At 36.1% G+C, this 17788-nt stretch overlaps 2 protein-coding genes across 13 annotated transcripts in view; both read right to left on the bottom strand.

The window, feature by feature from the left end:
* Positions 1-951: 951 nt before the first annotated feature.
* On the bottom strand, positions 952-15027 carry EPGN (epithelial mitogen). 2 transcript variants are annotated; one of them, XM_032261013.1, is made up of 6 exons: positions 15000-15027; positions 9692-12313; positions 9086-9175; positions 5694-5814; positions 4826-4978; positions 952-3442 (listed from the first exon to the last, which is right to left on the bottom strand). In XM_032261013.1, the coding sequence occupies exons 2-6, from the start codon at positions 9831-9833 to the stop codon at positions 3385-3387; spliced, it is 564 nt and encodes a 187-aa protein (XP_032116904.1). In that variant the 5' UTR covers positions 9834-12313; positions 15000-15027; the 3' UTR covers positions 952-3384. The 2 variants fall into 2 exon arrangements, with proteins under 2 accessions (XP_032116904.1, XP_032116905.1); XM_032261014.1 differs by having other exon boundaries at positions 9113-9175.
* MTHFD2L (methylenetetrahydrofolate dehydrogenase (NADP+ dependent) 2 like) overlaps positions 13850-17788 on the bottom strand; it is a 185017-nt gene continuing 181078 nt past the window's right edge. For all 11 annotated transcript variants that reach the window (XM_032261001.1, XM_032261007.1, XM_032261006.1 and 8 more), the window contains one exon: positions 13850-15168. In XM_032261001.1, the coding sequence (XP_032116892.1) occupies positions 15112-15168 (57 nt within the window). In that variant the 3' untranslated portion in view covers positions 13850-15111. The remainder of the gene's footprint in view (positions 15169-17788) is intronic.

Below are 17788 nucleotides of genomic sequence, written 5' to 3'. Positions count from 1 at the left end.
CTTGACATCACCAAAATGAACATGTTAAAATTAAAGGATTATATTTGTATTATGCCAGGAAAGACTAAAAGATGAACTATGTTATAATTTTATCCTGTTCAAACTATGAAAACACAACTATACAAAAAGCTACTTTGAGGAAAGAGAATACAATGACAAGTAATTTTACTTTTTTGCAAATTTACTGGCTCCAGAATGGTTGAGATCATATTGTGTGCCCCATCCTCATTATACTCTAACATGCTAAATAATAAAGCACTCATTAATATTGATGACTAAGGATGTGTTCTCAGATAATTGAAGGATAGACAAAGGGAGGAGACAAAATGGGGAATGAAAGAAATTGATGAACCCCTTGGCTAGTGTAATGTAGTTAAAGATGCCAGAAACATGTTGGCATTTGTTTGTTAAATGATCCACCCCGACTTAATGATACATTGATTGATAGCTGAAAGTGTACTTCTGAAGGACAAACTACCGGTAGGCTCCTTTCATGATCTTCTTGCATATAGAAAAAAAAAAAGATGTAACAATTTGCAAATATCGCATTCTTAGGCATTTTCCTACCCTAGTTCTGCTTATGTACTTAAATATTGCCAGATGTGGCTCTAGCTTCATAGGAATATCAGAGATTTCTTCCTACGAAATTAATGGTAGGAATTACAGGTTCACAAGATTGTTTTATATGAAATATTAGGGCCGGGCACGGTGACTCATGCCTGTAATCCCAGCACTTTGGGAGGCCGAGGCAAGCAGATCACAAGGTCAAGAAATCAAGACCATCCTGGCCAACATGGTAAAACCCCGAATCTACTAAAAATACAAAAATTAACTGGGCATGGTGGTATGTACCTGTAATCCCAGTTACTCGGGGGGCTGAGGTAGGAGAATCGCTTGAACCCGGAAGGCAGAGGTTGCATTGAGCTGAGATTGTGCCACTGCACTCCAGCCTAGTGACAGAGCAAGACTCCATCTCAATTTAAAAAAGAGAGAGAAAAGAAATATCATAAACAGATGGTTATCGTAAACCACATTCAGTTTCTCTACAATCTCACAGGGTGGGCTTTATGTTGTTAGTAAGTACTATTCTATTGGTGAAAAAAGTTGAATCTCTGTGAGAATTTCTTTTAGTTAACATTTTGGTTTTGCAACTTGAGGATTTTAATTCTCTTCCTGATGTTCTAACTTTAATTACATTGTGTTTATAATTTACAAGTGTAGACAACAAATATTTAAAACTTTTAAGGTTATCACCCCTCCAGACTCTAGCATTAATTTCTTTCTCCTTGTGTCAGGAGGCAGTTCTTAATTAATTACAGGCAATCCTGTATTGTTTCTTCCCATACTCTCCCCAGCTCTTTTAAATCTTTTTGAAATAGGAAGAGAATCGCTTTCTAGGTGTGGTCTGTCACTGGAGTCACTGGGAGGAAACTTCATTGCCCCACTCCTTGGTATGATGTAAGCTTTGCATACTGTGTGAGAACATTCAGAAAGTGCTGACTGCAATCCATTTGCATTAAATTTCTTCTGAAGGAAAAACAAAACAAGTTAAATACCTTTTACTCAAAGGAAAGCAGAATTTAAAGTTTGGTTTAGGAATGAATAAAAAACTGTTATTTAATGTAAATAAAAGGCTTGTTGCTGGACTGCCATTGCAAAAATACTCAAGTTTGATCCTCTTTTCACCACTCGTGATCAAAAATGTCTTGCTTATCTACATCACAAATGGGAAAAAAAAGAGTCCATTGTTTTAAATTGAACCTTAAAAAATGACAGCTATTATTACTCTTTAATATTTTATATTTCCTTTAACAATAAATTATTATTTTACAAACTAAAATATACACCTAAGATAATATCCAGTGGTGTGTTTCAGGGTTAGAGGTGGGGCTGAGGTCCATCTCAACATGCTGATGTTGAGGATTTCACTGGCACTACAGATTTGGAAAAAACATTTTCTTCTTTTCATTGTCAAGTTTTAGAGCTACAATGGTCTTGTCGAATATGAAACCAAAGCCCAAATAAATTGAGCAACCTGCATAAGACTGTTCGAATTAAATGGCAGAAATATAACTAAGAGGAAGGATACTGATTTTTTTTTTTTTTTTTTGAGATGGAGTTTCACTCTTGTCGCCCAGGTTGGAGAGCAGGGGCACCATTTCGGGTCACTGCAACCTCTGCCTCTCAGGTTCAAGAGATTGTCCTGAGTCAGTCTCCCAAGTAGTTGGGATTACAGGCCAGTGCCACCACGCCCAGCTAATTTTTGCATTTAGTAGAGACAGGGTTTCACCATGTTGGTCAGGCTGGTCTCAAACTTCTGACCTCAGGTGATCCATCTGCCTCGGCCTCCCAAAGTGCTGGGAGTACCGACGTGAGCCACCGCGCCCAGCCTGGACACTGATTCTTAGTTATTTCAACTGTGACTCCATTTTTTCCTCTCCATGTGCAAATTTGTTAACAAGTGTTCAAAATTGATAAAGTTTTCACATGCTGTGGGCTGGTGAAAAACTTCTATGTTCTGTTCTTCAGTTTCTATTTTAGGGCCAATTGTAGACTTTTATTCAGTAGGAGACTTCAAGGATTTCTGTCCAAACGAATGGTTACCAGGTAATTCCACAGATAACTGGAAGAAGGATGAACAAAAGCATTATGGACCAATGAGTCCAACACAAAGTTTTATAATCTATGTAGAAATGGAGATCCTTTGCCTACTCCAGACTTGATATCCAGAGAGCTTCAGTCTTCAGAAACTCTTTAGCTTATTCCATATTTCACATATAAAGGCTGTATATTTGTCACAAGCTGTGTATGATTTGTATTTGCCTTGGACATTCCATTCTCTTTTCAGCGGCTTAGATTTAAGACACGTGTTTGGTTCACTTGAGGTACCTTAACACTGATTTGCTTTTAGTCACCATGAAAACAACAAGTTTGGGATAAGGTTCATTGAGCAAATAGAGAGGCCCATCTAGGTGGTAAAAAACGCTGGGTAGTAGAACATGAAGAACCCAAATGAGGCATTGCTTTGGCTTGCTGCAAAGCTGATTATTAGTCCCATGAAAATTCATACCTGACACAGTCAGGAGCATGAAACTCAGTCTTTCTGTAGTGAGAATAATAACCATACAACAACAACAACAAAAGAGTGAAACTATGAAGTTGACTTCTGCCACTGCAGCTTGTTCACTTGACTTCCATCACTCCTTCATGATGGGAAAGTCTACAGGCCAACGCTGAATTTCATCATCTCATTTCATTGTGATCCCAAATTTTATTATGTTCAAGTCTAGTCAGCTTGACAAGTTTTGTTGTTTCATCTGAAAACTTTAATTTTGGGCCCACTGATCTCTGCAGATGCCTTGATGAAAACTCCTTATAAAGGCCTCACAGTGGTTGTCTCCCTCCAGAACAGACATTGTAGGGCGATTTCAATTTTAGACACCTGAAACAGAGCATTGGTTTCCATATGAATTTGACTATGGTTCATACAGGCATTGAAGCTTATACATAAATACAACCTACAGCAGTTGCTCTTGGTGTCCCACCCAGATCCCCTTCACCCATCAGTAAACCCATCCCTCAGCAGCTGTGGGCATTAACAGGCTCATGACGGCAGTCTTCTTCCAAGGTCTGCCCATGGTTAACAGAGTGCCTTGCCAGGAGATTCCTGGGAGATTACAAGTCCCTGTTCCTTACACCACATGAACCCATGATTGAATAATATGGGATACTGAACTCAGATGCCTCATCTCCTTGGGAGACGTCTACACTGCTATTCACATTCTAGATCTCTCTGTGGAATCAGGCCAGGGCTACACTTCGGTTAAAGCCACATCTTTGCTTAGCTTCTTCTTGTGCTCCATCTGCCTTCCTTACTTTATTACAGGTTTTACCTTAGAGTACCCCATCAACCAATCACATGCACAGCAATCTCCATCTGAAGGCTCTGCTTCTAGGAAATCTGACCTCAGACAGCTACCATAGTAATGTGGAAAAGTCTTACCTCCTCCTCCCCCTCATTATTATTATTATTTTTAGGTCTCTTAGGCAAATCTACAACTGATATAATGGAGATTTGATTCTCTCTAAGATGCATATGTTAAGCAAAACAAACTTTTATAATTTTGACAGGTAGTTTTAGTCATTTAAAAATGATAACTTATTAGAGTGCAGCAAGGGAAATAATGTGTTTGTATTTTTGTGTTAGGATATCTCACTTTATTTCTTGACTTTACCTTAGTTACATGGATTTGAGGAAAAATTACTCGTGGAAAAACAAGAAATAAGAATGGATATGTAAATAATTTATAATTATTTGTAGATCAAGTTTATCTTCTTAGGTTTTTAGCAGGAGACTGTGCCTTCTGAAGATATGCCCAGTTGATGTCTGCGAAGAAATGGCCAACGACTGTCACACATTTTTATTCAGTTTTTACTTGTTTCTTGATTTTATTTCCCTCAACAAAATATTTACTCAGTGTCTGCTGTGTGCTAAGCACAGTGTAAGGCACTGAATATATGATTTTGAACAAGACATATTTATTCCATGCTTTCTTGTGGCCTGCTCTCCTCCTCATTTATAATTTTATTGTGGGCAGACAGAGATTAGATGAAGGGAGGCTGTAAGTTTAAACTCTCCTATTAAAATTGAAGGTAAATTTTACCACTCATCTGGGTTTATATATCACATAGAAACATGCCAGATTTATAGCTCTTTTTTAATTAAAAAAATTTACATGTCAATGCCTGGCACATTATAGGGGCTGAATAAATATTTGTCAAATGAATGTATACGAAGTGACTTAATGTTTTGTCTTGTTCATACCTCTTTCTTATATAGCAGTAAAAAACAGCAAGAAAACCGCTTAATAGTAATCCAACACCAATCCCAATTGCAATGTATTTTTCGTAAGAATCCATAGCATATGAAGTTAAAGTCAAGTGCTCACACCTTTCTCCAGTATAACCAGTAAAACACCTAAAAAAAAGAAAAAAAGTTTAATTTAAAAATCTATGATGATAGAAATACAAATAAATACCCTGTTTCAATAAATTTTAAAAAATAAATGGAAATAAGGAATTTAAATTAAAGAGGGAAACACCAAATGAAAGCCAACCTGTTAAAGGCAATGAAGCAGCTATGTATTTTTCAGTAATCCTTAAGGCTCCATATTTTCCCTTCATTGGTAGAGGGGAAAGATTGTATACTTGCATAATTTATTCTAGAAAAATCATTAGCTTATTATTCCATAAGACAATACTGAGCAAATCAATGATCATAAAAATATTATCTTAGTTGCTCTAGAACTTCATTTTCCTGAAATGTTTTTGCGTTAGTTTGCTTCATATCATCCTGAAAATGACCCCAAAACTTAAAATCACTTTAGCATGTTGTTAAAAATGCAGATTCTGATTCAGTAGTTCTGGGGTAGAGCATAGATTCTGCATTTCTAACAAGCACTCAGGTTCAAGAGATGCTGCTAATCTGGGAACCATGTTTCTGGTTAATGAGGATTAAATAGTTTAGACAAAAGACTCCGTAGATATTCAAATATGAAGAGGCCTGTTGAGTTATGTTCAGATTATGCACCCTTTTTACTAAAGAGAGAAAAGTGTGGAAATGTACTATGTGAAGCAACAGAGGCATAAACTCATATCCTGTCTCTAGGACTTGGAAATTTATTTGCATTTACCTGCAGATAGCTTTCTCTAGCTCATGGTGGAATGCACAAGCACCGTTGATGCAGTAGCTGTTATGATCTTTCAGGCAAGAGTGTGAGAGCTGCAAAACTATGGGTCCTTCTATGTTGTCAGCTAAGAAAAGGAGATACAATATTAACAAATGAAGTGTGTCTTATGGTAAATTTTTTATACATATGTAAATAAATTTTTAATTTTAAGGATATTTGAGGGGTGCTGTGTCCTTTAAACTATTAATTCTCTTAGCAGATTGTATTCACAAGGGTTGGGTTAATATCATCTAGTCATATTAATTAGGGGAAGGAGGTGGATCCATGATTGTTTCATTTTTTAAAGGCAGCATAGTAAGATAGAGAGGCAACAAATTCACCAAAAGGTGGCAGCACTGATTCTAGTCTTAGGTTGTTTTGAGCAATTCTTCCCAGGCTTGTGTCTGAATGCAAGTTAATATAGATCTTGGCTGGGCTCAGTGGCTCACGCTTGTAGACCCAGCACTTTGGGAGGCCTAGGAGGGCGGATCATGAGGCCAAGATATCAAGACTAGCCTGGCCAACATGGTGAAACCCTGTATCTACTAAAAAATACAAAAATTAGCTGGGCATGATGGTGCATGCCTGTAGTCCCAGCTACTCGAGAGAGGGAGGCAGGAGAATTGCTTGAACCTGGGAGGTGGAGGTCGCGGTGAGCCGAGATTGCACTACTGCACTCCAGCCTGGGTGACAAGAGTGAAATTACGTCTCAAAAATATATGTGTCTGTGTGTGTGTGTGTGTGATCTCATAATATTTCTATTTTCCCCCTTTACACCTGGGAAGTCAGCACTTGGGAAGATTTGAATTTACACCTGTGAGATGATAAACAGGATTATTATTCCTGGTTCTCTGGTGTACAAAAGACATACCTATAACATTGTTGGTGTTTATGCAGTGGGAATGAGCCTTGGGTAAAATTGCATAATTGAATCCTTTGGGGTATACTTTATTGATTCTTAAATTTTTCTCAAACAGAATTAATGCCATTTTATTTGTCATTTTTAGAAAATATATATTTCCTCATCATAATGATAAAGCTATACTATATTTGCCTTGCTAACATTAAGAGAATCTTGTTTATAGGGAAAAAAAAACAGTTTGAAAAGACATTCTTTTTTATATTAAAAATACTAAATATGTAGATGTTAAGATTACAAACAAGATATATTGTATTACTTTATTTTGGTTGAGAACACACATTACCTTAAAATTCATGTTCATTTTGTTGAATGTGATGATATAATGTATCATTTTAATAATTATCAGGCAGTGAGAATTTTCCATCATAAACTGTGCTGGGTGCTTTCTATTTCAAGACTAAACAAGTTCGATTAACTAAGCCCTAAACAGAATTTGCTAGAAGAATGTGAGAATTAAGCCATTATAAAGAAAAGGTGTACCAGAGAGACTTATCTTTCCCCTAAGAATGAGAAGAATGAGAATATTAATCATAACTTTTATAAAAATTTTTCTAAGATACTAGATTGAGATTTTTAAATTAGATAAAAAGCAAAAGGAAAAATTAAAGTTATCCATCAAGAAAGCAAAGGAAAAATATAGAAATGATATACAGCTGTGCTTCTGTATTCATAGGTTCCACATCCATGGTTTCAACCAACCTCATATGGTAAATATTTGAAAAAATGCATGTGTACTTATGTTGTACAGACTTATTTTCTTGTCGTTATTCCCTAAACAATGCAGTATAAGAACTATTTATATAGTGTTTACAATGCTTAGGCATAACTAATCAAGTGATGATTTAAAGTACATGGGTATGTGTCTCTAGGTTATACACAAATATTACGCTATTTTATATAAGGGATTTGAGCATCTGTGGATTTTGGTACCCTCTGGGCAGGAGGAGAAGGTCTTAGAACTAATGCCTGGTGGAAAATGAAGGATGACTGTATTGACTTCCTTTTTTCCATTGTTATTACTTGTAACTCAAAAAATTTTACTTGCGGTTTACCATTAAGGAAGAAAAATAGTACTGAGCATGCCATTATGAAGTTAGTCATTGAGAGAAAACTAAGCTTCTTTAATTTTCTGCAGTGTACTATATATATATATACACACATATATATATGTTTTCTCTTTCTTTCTTTCTTTCTTTCTTTTTGTTTGAGATGCAGTCTCGCTCTGTCACCCAGCGTGGAGTGCAATGGCCCAATCTCAGCTCACTGCAACCTCCACCTCCTGGGTTCGAGCAATTCTCCTTCATTAGCTTCCTAAGTAGCTGGGATTACAGGTGTGCACCACCACACCCAGCTAATTTTTGCATTTTTAGTACGGACAGGGCTTTACCATGTTGGCCAGGCTGGTCTCAAACTCCTGACCTCAGATGATCCGCTCATCTTGGCCTCCCAAAGTACTGGGATTACAAGCATGACCCACTATGCCACGCCAGTATATTATATTCTAATAAGATGTTTCATCTTTGTTCAAAGGCTTAGAAGACAAGTCGTTGGCTATAAGTTATTCTAAAACCCACATTGATTTCATTGGGCAAATCGACGGATATTCAAAAAATCAAATGGGTAAAATATTTTTAGATAATCACTTAAAGTTCTGAATTATTGGTGAAAGGAAGAACACTGAGATATGACAAACTTCTTTTATTTGTCTGATATTGTTTCCCCTGCCCTAAATCACATTCCCAGCCTCCACATAGTGATCAGGATTTGCAGAACAATCATAATGACTCAGTTACAGGTCGTGGTAAGCAACCAGCTTTCCAAGTTTCACCTCTAAGAGTTTAAACAGATTTGAAAAAGAATGCTGATGCTCAAGAGCATCCAGAAGCAACTGTGATAATAATAAAATACAAAAGAAAATATATCATCACTATCAACAACAAAAATTGGGTACAAGTGGTTAGGATATATAGCATACACTAAAATAACAGCAAAAGCCCCAAAGCAAACAAGAAAAAAGATCATTCCAAAGATGAGGGAAAGTGCTTTTCGTCTTGTAGCCATAATGTCTTTGTCAGCAAAGCTTATAATTACAGATCAAAATATAATGTCCCTCATCAAGAATGCCAAAATGGGGACAAACTGCCTCTGAACACACAGAGGTTACTGGGAACCAAGAAGAAATGAAGCAGAAAATGTGGCCTGTTTCATGTTCAGGACAGTAACTGAAAACAGCTTTTGTCTCATTTGCTTCACTTCCTCCTTTTAAAAAGGCAATTATTTTCTGGCACATTTATCTGTCACTTCAATTTAACAGCATCCTGCTAAAAGAGTTGATTATATAATAATATGATATATATTTAAAAATGAGCAATATTGCTTTTATCTTCCAATTTTTAGAAAAGTCTTGTGAAATACAAAAATGGGAAGAAAATACCTTCTGTTTTGTTAACTGTCCAGTTACCTTGCTGGGCTGTGATTGGAGGTGTTACAGTCACGGCTGCCTCTTCAGTCAGTGCTGTCATTGCTGTATTAAGGGGGCAAAAGCATCTTTAACAGAGAGCCTCCTTCTATGTACAAGCAACAGATGGAAAATATTCTTATTCTGTTTATTCCTATTTCTATTTTGCTTTTAATTTATTACAGTTGAAATCCACAATGTGACTAGGGCAATATCCTTACAGTGTCTCATCCATTCCACTGACTATATTAGGATTATAGCCAATAAACACACAATTTTTAAGACTGTTAATACATTTACATACTAATTCAAAACTAAGAACACTATAGTATAGTAGCTATATGTAACAATTATTCTTCAATTGTATAAAGCAAACATTCTGGAGGTCTCAAAAAAGAGGTGTCAAAATATATTAGGAGAGGAACATACAGAACATAAAACACTAAATTAATCCACAGATTCTTTGCTCTGATCTTTATCATAAAGCAAAACTGTTAGAAGCCAACTTCTCTCTAATGTAGAGAAAATAAATCCTATTCACATTTTAGAGTTATATAAAGTTAACAAAAGGAAATCACCTACCATTGAACAAAAGATAGACTGATATTGGAACTCCCAAAGCCATTTCCTGTAGTTGCTTAACTTTCTTTCTCTTATCCTTCCAGACTGACGGGTGGAAGGTTTTTATTGAGCTCTCTGCGTCTTTGTTGCATTTATATTTCATGAAGCGTCATCTGGCAGTTCTTACCAATCAAAAAAGTATGTACTTCTGGCAGCAACAGAAAGCCTCTGGGCATTCACACACTTGTTTAGGATGCCTGTTTTATCTAGCAACCTGATCAAGTTTTTTTTTGAAATCCTGGTTTCCTGTTACCTGTGGGCATAATCATGTATGTAAAAGTACATAAAACAACAACAACAAACTGTGATTTCAGGAAAGGCATCCATTGGTGTGAAGAGAAATACACCAGCTCAAACGAGGCTAGCTATACCTATACAGGAGTCCAACAAGCATAACTGCAAATTAGGAAGCAGCATAACCTGTTTCTAAAAGAAATATCCCTGAAACTATGGATGGTTACACCAACTTTCATTACAGACTATGAGTTCCATTTCAAATCAAGATCATGTGTTAATCTAGTTGCAGAGAACAGTTAAATTTGTGAAAACACAGAGTTTTCATACTCCATTTCAGTGTTTGCTCCTGCATTTTACTGTGACAAGTGTTACAAATAAAATTATGTTTAATAGTACAACATTTACCTTTCTGCCATTTTGCTATTTAACATTTTTCTGAGTAAACAAACTGGGCTACCGTATTCCAAGAACAACAGTGCTTAAATCTGCGTCCCAATGATTAAGCTACAGAGAACCAGTAAAGTACCAAGATAATAAAATAGCAATAATAATAATATTAAAATTCTCCATTAAAAGAAAATTAAGGTGACATTTAGTTTGGATACATCTAATGAACAGAAAGTTTTTCAAGTTAATACAACATCCAAATTTTTTCTTAATGTTCATCTAGTTGTAATTATTAAAGTGACACTTTAAAGGCCAAAACATGTAATTACACCTACTATATTTTACAACTACAGACATTTTCACTTGCCCCAAATTACTATAAATAATTTATAAATATATCTTCCTGAGGCATTGAGTCTTTCTACCTGGAATTTCAATTGCTTATATTTTCTTGAAACTTGAAACCTCAAAACCCTAAAAAGATATTCAAGCCAAGATAGGTCATCTTTTGCATCATGTCCACTCAGCAAATTAGATTTACCAGAAAGGAGCCCTTTAAGTATTTGAATATAAATGTGGTGTTAGAAATCACACAAGAACGAACTTGTTGAACTCATTATAACTTGGGCAATCACTTACCACAGGAGTCATCATTTTAAAGTTAAAATAATATAATAGTACTTGACTCACTTTAAATGTGCCTACATTTTGCATTGCTACTTTTGTGGGTTTTTAAAAAACTGTTCATTACTAAGTCAATTTCTGGACAATACATTTCCCAGGCAAATAACATTTGAATTATAAGGTGAATAATCTTCTTTGCACCATTGCTGAGAATTTAAGAAGAAATCATTTACAAAAGATTAAATAAACCATCACAATTCTTTTTGTAGTTTCTGGAGGGAGATGTTGGAACTCACATTAAATACTTTATTTCTAAGACTGAGACATCGAAGTAAAAAGATCATCTTTGTAAAAACTCCTAAGTGTAACTAGGGCAGTCCTTTGCAGTTTACAGGCTTCCCTACACGTCTGAATTCTTCCTTCGGGAACCCTGGTCCAAACAAATCCAAGGCCTAACATCTAATAAATACTTAATGAATCTGTCTTCAGTGAATAAGGAAATAATTAACAGGCATTATTTCTATTCTCACATGACACATGACAAATTTTTTGAGGCTCAAAATAATTAAGTGACTTGCCAAAGTACATGCTTAGAGTCAGGACTTCAATCCTGGCCAGGTGTGGTGGCTCATATGTGTAATCTCAGCACTTTCAGAAGCTGAGGTGGGAGGATTGCTTGAGCCCGGGAGTTTGAGACCAGCCTGGACAACAGAGCAAGACCCTGACTCTACAAAAAATAAAGTAGCTGGAGATGGTGGTCTGAGTTACTTGAGAGGCAGACGCAGGAGGATCACTTGAGCCTGGGAGGTCAAGGCTGCAAATGAGCCATGATCACACCACTGCACCCTGGCCTGGGCTACAGACCTTGTCTCAAACAAAACAACAAAACAAAACAAAAGAAAAACAAAAGCAAAAAAAAGGACTCCGGTTCTATATTTTCAGATTCCAAATCATATGCTGTTTCCATTTCCCTAGTTGTGTCCTCTTGCAGGAGTTGTTGTACTGATCACAAAAGAATTCCCTTAATTATCTCCTAAAATCAAGCTTTAAATAAATTACCTTTATTAGAAAAACAAAATATTTAATAAACAATGATTTTCACTCACATCTGGGCTGAGAGATGGAACTGCAGCCTTTCTGGTAAATTGGCCCACTTAATACAGAAACCCCTCTTCCACTTTAGCTTGTGGTTTATACCAGAAAGTAACTCTAAGTCATCAAACATGCTGCCTTTCCTCTGGGGCTTATACTCATGGCTCCCACTTACAATCTTTACAGGAAAGCCACTCCCTTCACATCTTCAATCCTCTTGCCCAAAAGTCCTTTCTCCAAATCCTAAAGAATGGGGAGATGGATACTGTAAGGTGGCTTGTCTGATACCTTTATTCATTCTTAATATGCATTAAATCAGGTTAGGGTGAGAAAGAAGGAAGTGAGAGGCTAAGAGCTCCACTATTAATTTTCCCTCATGCCGCTTTTCTAGTATTTTTAATTTACTTATCTCTCACTTGTAGAAGTTTGTTCTGGAAGAGAGAATCTCTGACAGTTTACTCTTCCCTTACCTTTCGTTTTTTCCTTGCTGTTACACTAACTCAGCCACAATTTATTGCTGGTCATTGGCAGGGAATGGTGATCATTGCATTGATTATCTCTCTAAGTTTATCCTATCACTTTCATGGATTCAGTTGCATTTGTTCATTAAATATTGAATGACTACTATATCCATGACACTGGGCTCGGTGAGATGATGTTTGTAAGACAAACAGATAAATCATGTATGGATTCTGACTTCAAAGAACTAAAGGGATCCAGGCAAAGTACATACCTAACTACAGTACTAGGCAGGGAGTGATAACTGCCATGAATGTGTGCATAAAGGGCTCTGAGAGCTAAGGGCTGGTATTTTTCACGGACAAGTTTCATTTGAAGTGAATCTTAAATAACAAGTAGGAATTAGACACATATTGATAAAAGACTTGGAGGTGGGATCCGAGGGAAGGCAGAGTGGAGTAGTAAAAAGAGCGGCTTCTGACTCAATCACCCCAACAGACCTTGCTGTGAATTCATATTCCACGTTTTCTATCCATTTGGCCTTGGCTGAGGCTTTTTAATAACCAGGAGGGTCAATAATTTTCTCATCTATCAAAAGGAGATTGTCAATAATGAGGAAAGACAAAAAAAAAAATGGCACTTTGGGAGGCCAAGTAGGGAGAATCACTTGAGCCCAGGAGTTCAAGACCAGTTTAGGCAATATAGTGGGACCCCTCTTTACAAAAAATTAAAAACTTAGCTGGGCTAAGCCTCCACCTCCAAGGCTCAAGCAATCCTCCCTCAGCCTCTGGAGTAACTGGGACCGCAGGCCAGTGCCACCATGCCCAGCTAAGCTATGTATTCCTAGCTGTCTATGTTGCATTCAGAGTCAGTTCAGTCTCTTTAATCCATTGCAATAGTCTTAACATCTTGACTGTTTTAAACAAGTATCAGAGTAATTTTTCTTCTACAGTGTTTTAATTAGTTTCTGGAAAGTCTGAATTCTGAATGTTATTCCAAAGCAACCCTTCCTGCACCACTCTTGGGGTAGAGCTCAAAATTACAGTCTTCACATTTTCCACATACATGTATTTTAATAATTTTATTTGTTTTGGGAGTTAAGGATCCTTAAAAATTAAAGAGGCCATTTCTGAATGTTAGCTTGGGAGCTTTAAATTTAATCTTCTGTCAGGATTATCAGACAACAATTGGTCTGAATTGACTGTGGAATATGCTATATAACATGTTCTTTCACGTTTTAGAAACTTGTGCATTTCTCTAGGATGCAGTAAGGAAATGAGTAAGAAATTCATAGCTATCTTAAGAAAAAAGAATACAGCATTTCTTCAAGCTGCTTTTATTACACAGTTGTAATGTTATTAATTATGAACATCTAGTCTATTTTCACACAAATAGTCAAGAGTACACACTGATAAAGACATGCGCTGGGTGAGAATCATTATTTGTATATAAACATACTGGGATTTGGGCATAAAAACACAGTATCAATTAAATAGCTTTAGCAGTCTCAAAATAGACTTCCACTACATTCATAGTATTTCTTCATTTAAATTGTGTTAGAAACATGAGGAACAAACGCTATAACAAAAGAGGGAAGACATGTGGGCAAGAAACCAGGAGATTTTTAGTTGTATACTAAGGTTACATTGAAAGTATCATGTTTTCCTATGAGATTTCTGAATTTGTGAACAAACATTAACAGTTACTGTTCTTTAATATAACCTCATTCATACTATATTTGTGGGAAAACACAACCTTAGTTTTATCTGTTTACTTATTTTGGAATTTTTCCATTATTGCTCAGTGAAGGTACTATCCAAATATTTTTTAGAAGAAGAAAGAAATGACATTTAAACCTAACACATTCTTCATGTATTTTTACCGTGACAAGTAGTCATTCACAATGTGATATAATCATTACTCTTCCAAATAGTGCATTTATTACCTTCCCGAAATATTTTCCTTTCCTTAAATAGAACATAATTTCTCATTAAGATGGGTTTATATAATGCATTTGGGGGATATTTGAGATCAAGATTCTATTTTCAATATTCCATTTTTCTTGTAGTAAGCAAGCTCTTTTTCAGCACTGACTTAGATCATAAAATGTATTAAAAATGTGAGCATGCAAACAGCAAAACCTAAATTACATTTAATATGGGTGCCCATTTGGCTGACAGGACATTTGCTGAAAACATACTATATGAGATATGTGATATTTAATTGTGTCAAAAATATATTTATTATGAGCCCTTTATTGTTTTAACATTATGAACAAATATCCTCAAAATAAACAATTGTTACCAAAATTTTCATTGGAATTGTTTTGTTTTCTTTCTTAAAACTCAAAATCAATTAGCAGGAAATGCATAAAATTGTGTGAATCATTTTATCCACAATGATTCCATCAATGAAAAAATAAATACCATGTAGAAATAAATAGTTTTGTAGTAAAATATAAACATTTTACCCTTCGTCAAACAAACAAATAGCATCACTTCAGTTTGCTTTATCCTTTCATGTGATCTAGTAAATGATTTTTTTAGCTGCCAGAAGGGTGTTCTTCAGAAGCATTGCCACTGTCATGGGTCCCACACCTCCTGGAACTGGAGTGATAAAGCCAGCTTTCTTCTTAACAGCTGATGGGGGGGAAAAACAGAATATTCTTTATTTTAAAATTTATCTGAGATTTTCATATTTTAAACATGCTAATATAGTGGCTCTTTCTTCATTACACATACTAATCTTTTTTTAGAATCAAGTAGGCTGTAATAAACAGAGACACACATACACACACACACACACACACACACACACACACATGCTCACTTAGACAAATACTTCTGTGAATGACATCTAGACGGACAGAAAGACCACAATGGGCCAATACTGTAAGTTCGAGCTCCATGCAGCTCAGTTTGTTTTACATAATGAAACCTATGATTGACCCAGTAACCTGTAATTCTAGTTAATTAATTCTAAAATACACGATACTGGTTACAAAAGAGACATGGAATATAGAAAGTTCAGCAAATATCATTTATTAAATAGAATTATTCCTTTTACAACAATATCACAATGTATGTGTATATATTACAGTTCAGTTCAAGTCTAACAAATATCACTAAATATACTTGAATTAGGGATACATATACATAGTCCTGTTCAGAGGCATGAAAACTTATTCAGTGAATACAGATGGTTCCCAGCTTGCAATGGTTTGACTTATAATTTTTTGATTTTTCAACTGTGCAAAAGCAATCCAGATTCAGTGGGAACTATACTTCAAATTTTGAATCTTGACCTTTCTCTTAGCTGGTGATATGTGATACAATACTTCTCAAGATGCTGAGTAGTGGTAATAAGCCAAAGCTCCAAGTCAGCCATGAGATCAGAAAGGTGAACAACCATGATCAACCAATACTCTACAATGTACGGCATTCCAAAACGATTTGTCCAAATACAGGCTAATTTAAGTGTTCTGAGCATGTTTATGGTAGCCTAGACTAAGATATGATGTTTGGCGTATTAAATGCATTTTTGACCTAATGATGTTTTCAACTTAGGATGACTGGGATGTAATGCCACCATAAGTCATAGAGAATTGTATACTTAAAGAAAATGGCAATAACTTTCAGCAAGTTTTATTTAAGAATGTGTCAGGCTGCATGTGGTGACTCATGCCTGTAATCCCAGCACTTTGGAAGGCCGAGGCGGGTGGATCACGAGGTCAGGAGTTCAAGACCTGCCTGATCAACATGGTGAAACTCCATCTCTACTAAAAATACAAAAATTAGCTGGGTGTAGTGGCATGCGCCTGCAATCCCAGCTACTCAGAAGGCTGAGGCAGGAGAATCACTTGAACCCAGGAGGCAGAGGTTGCAGTGAGCCAAGATTGCACCACTGCACTCCAGCCTGGGTGACAGTGAGACTCCATCTCAAAAACAAACAAAACAGACAAACAAAGAAACAAACAAACACAATGTTTTCAAACCCACAGTATTAAAGGTGAATGACTTGCTGCATTCATTTACTTGATGGTTTGGTGCTTTATTGTGTGAATAAAAGCAATGAAGTTTTTCCAGATTACTGTTAGTAAAACATTAGCATACACAATATTTCTTTAATGCATAATCTGACATTATTAACCACATGCTACCTAGATGTATTGCCTTTTACAAGTTAGCTCATATAGGCTTCTACCTGAATTAAAATCAATAGATGTTGTCTGTATCTTTAGTATTATTTTTGCACAACTTATGTCACCCTTTTGAAAGATGATTTGTGAAATTTACCTTTACTTTATTTGAAGTGAATAGTACATTGGAACAATTTTTTAAATCATAGGAAAAGCAAAGGAATAATATTGCTCTGCTTGAAGAAAGGTCCAATAAGTGTAAATGCATCACAAAAAATATATAGTTAATATGTGTCATGAATTTTCTGAGGGCATGTTATAAAGAAAAGATAAGAATACTGTGATTTGGAAGGTAGTATTTCACTTTTACAAACAGCCTCTATACAGAAAGCACATCCTTTCCATTGCTACATTTCCATCTAGTGCATTCCATCCTGCAGAAACATTAGACTGGGTCAATAGCCAATCAATAAATAGCTATGAATTTTTTAGTCCTTTCTTCCTTTGCTCTAACTGTTCCTTCTACCTGGATCATTATTCCATCTTATCCAAACAAAAACTCATTATTTTCTGAAAGCCAATGAAATGTCACCTGTCTATCATTTTCCTGAAAAACTCACTCCTCCAGTGTTGAATTCAAAGGCCCACCACGGAGTGTAAATTAGTTCAACCATTGTGGAAGACAGTGTGGCGATTCCTCAAGGACCTAGAAATGGAAATTCCATTTGACCCAGCAATCCCATTACTGGGTACATACCCAAAGAATTATAAATCATTTTATTATAAAGACACATGCACACGTATGTTCATTGCAGTACTGTTTACAATAGCAAAGACCTGGAACCAACCCAAATCTCCATCGATGACAGACTGGACAAGAAAAATGTGGCACATATACACCATAGAATACTATGCAGCCATAAAAAACTATGAATTCATGTCCTTTATAGGGACATGGATGAATCTGGAAACCATCATTCTCAGCAAACTGACACAAGAACAGAAAATCAAACACCGCATGTTCTTACTCATAGGCGGGTGTTGAACAATGAGAATACATGGACACCGGGAGGGGAGCATCACATGCTGGGGTCTGTGGGGGTGGACTAGGGGAGGGACAG

Source organism: Sapajus apella, unplaced genomic scaffold (genome assembly GCF_009761245.1).
Source record: "Sapajus apella isolate SASKATOON/1434 unplaced genomic scaffold, GSC_monkey_1.0 scaffold121, whole genome shotgun sequence".
In the NCBI taxonomy this organism is placed as follows: domain Eukaryota; kingdom Metazoa; phylum Chordata; class Mammalia; order Primates; family Cebidae; genus Sapajus; species Sapajus apella.
Note: the sequence above shows the minus strand (reverse complement) of the source record. Positions and strands in the feature narration are given on the sequence as shown.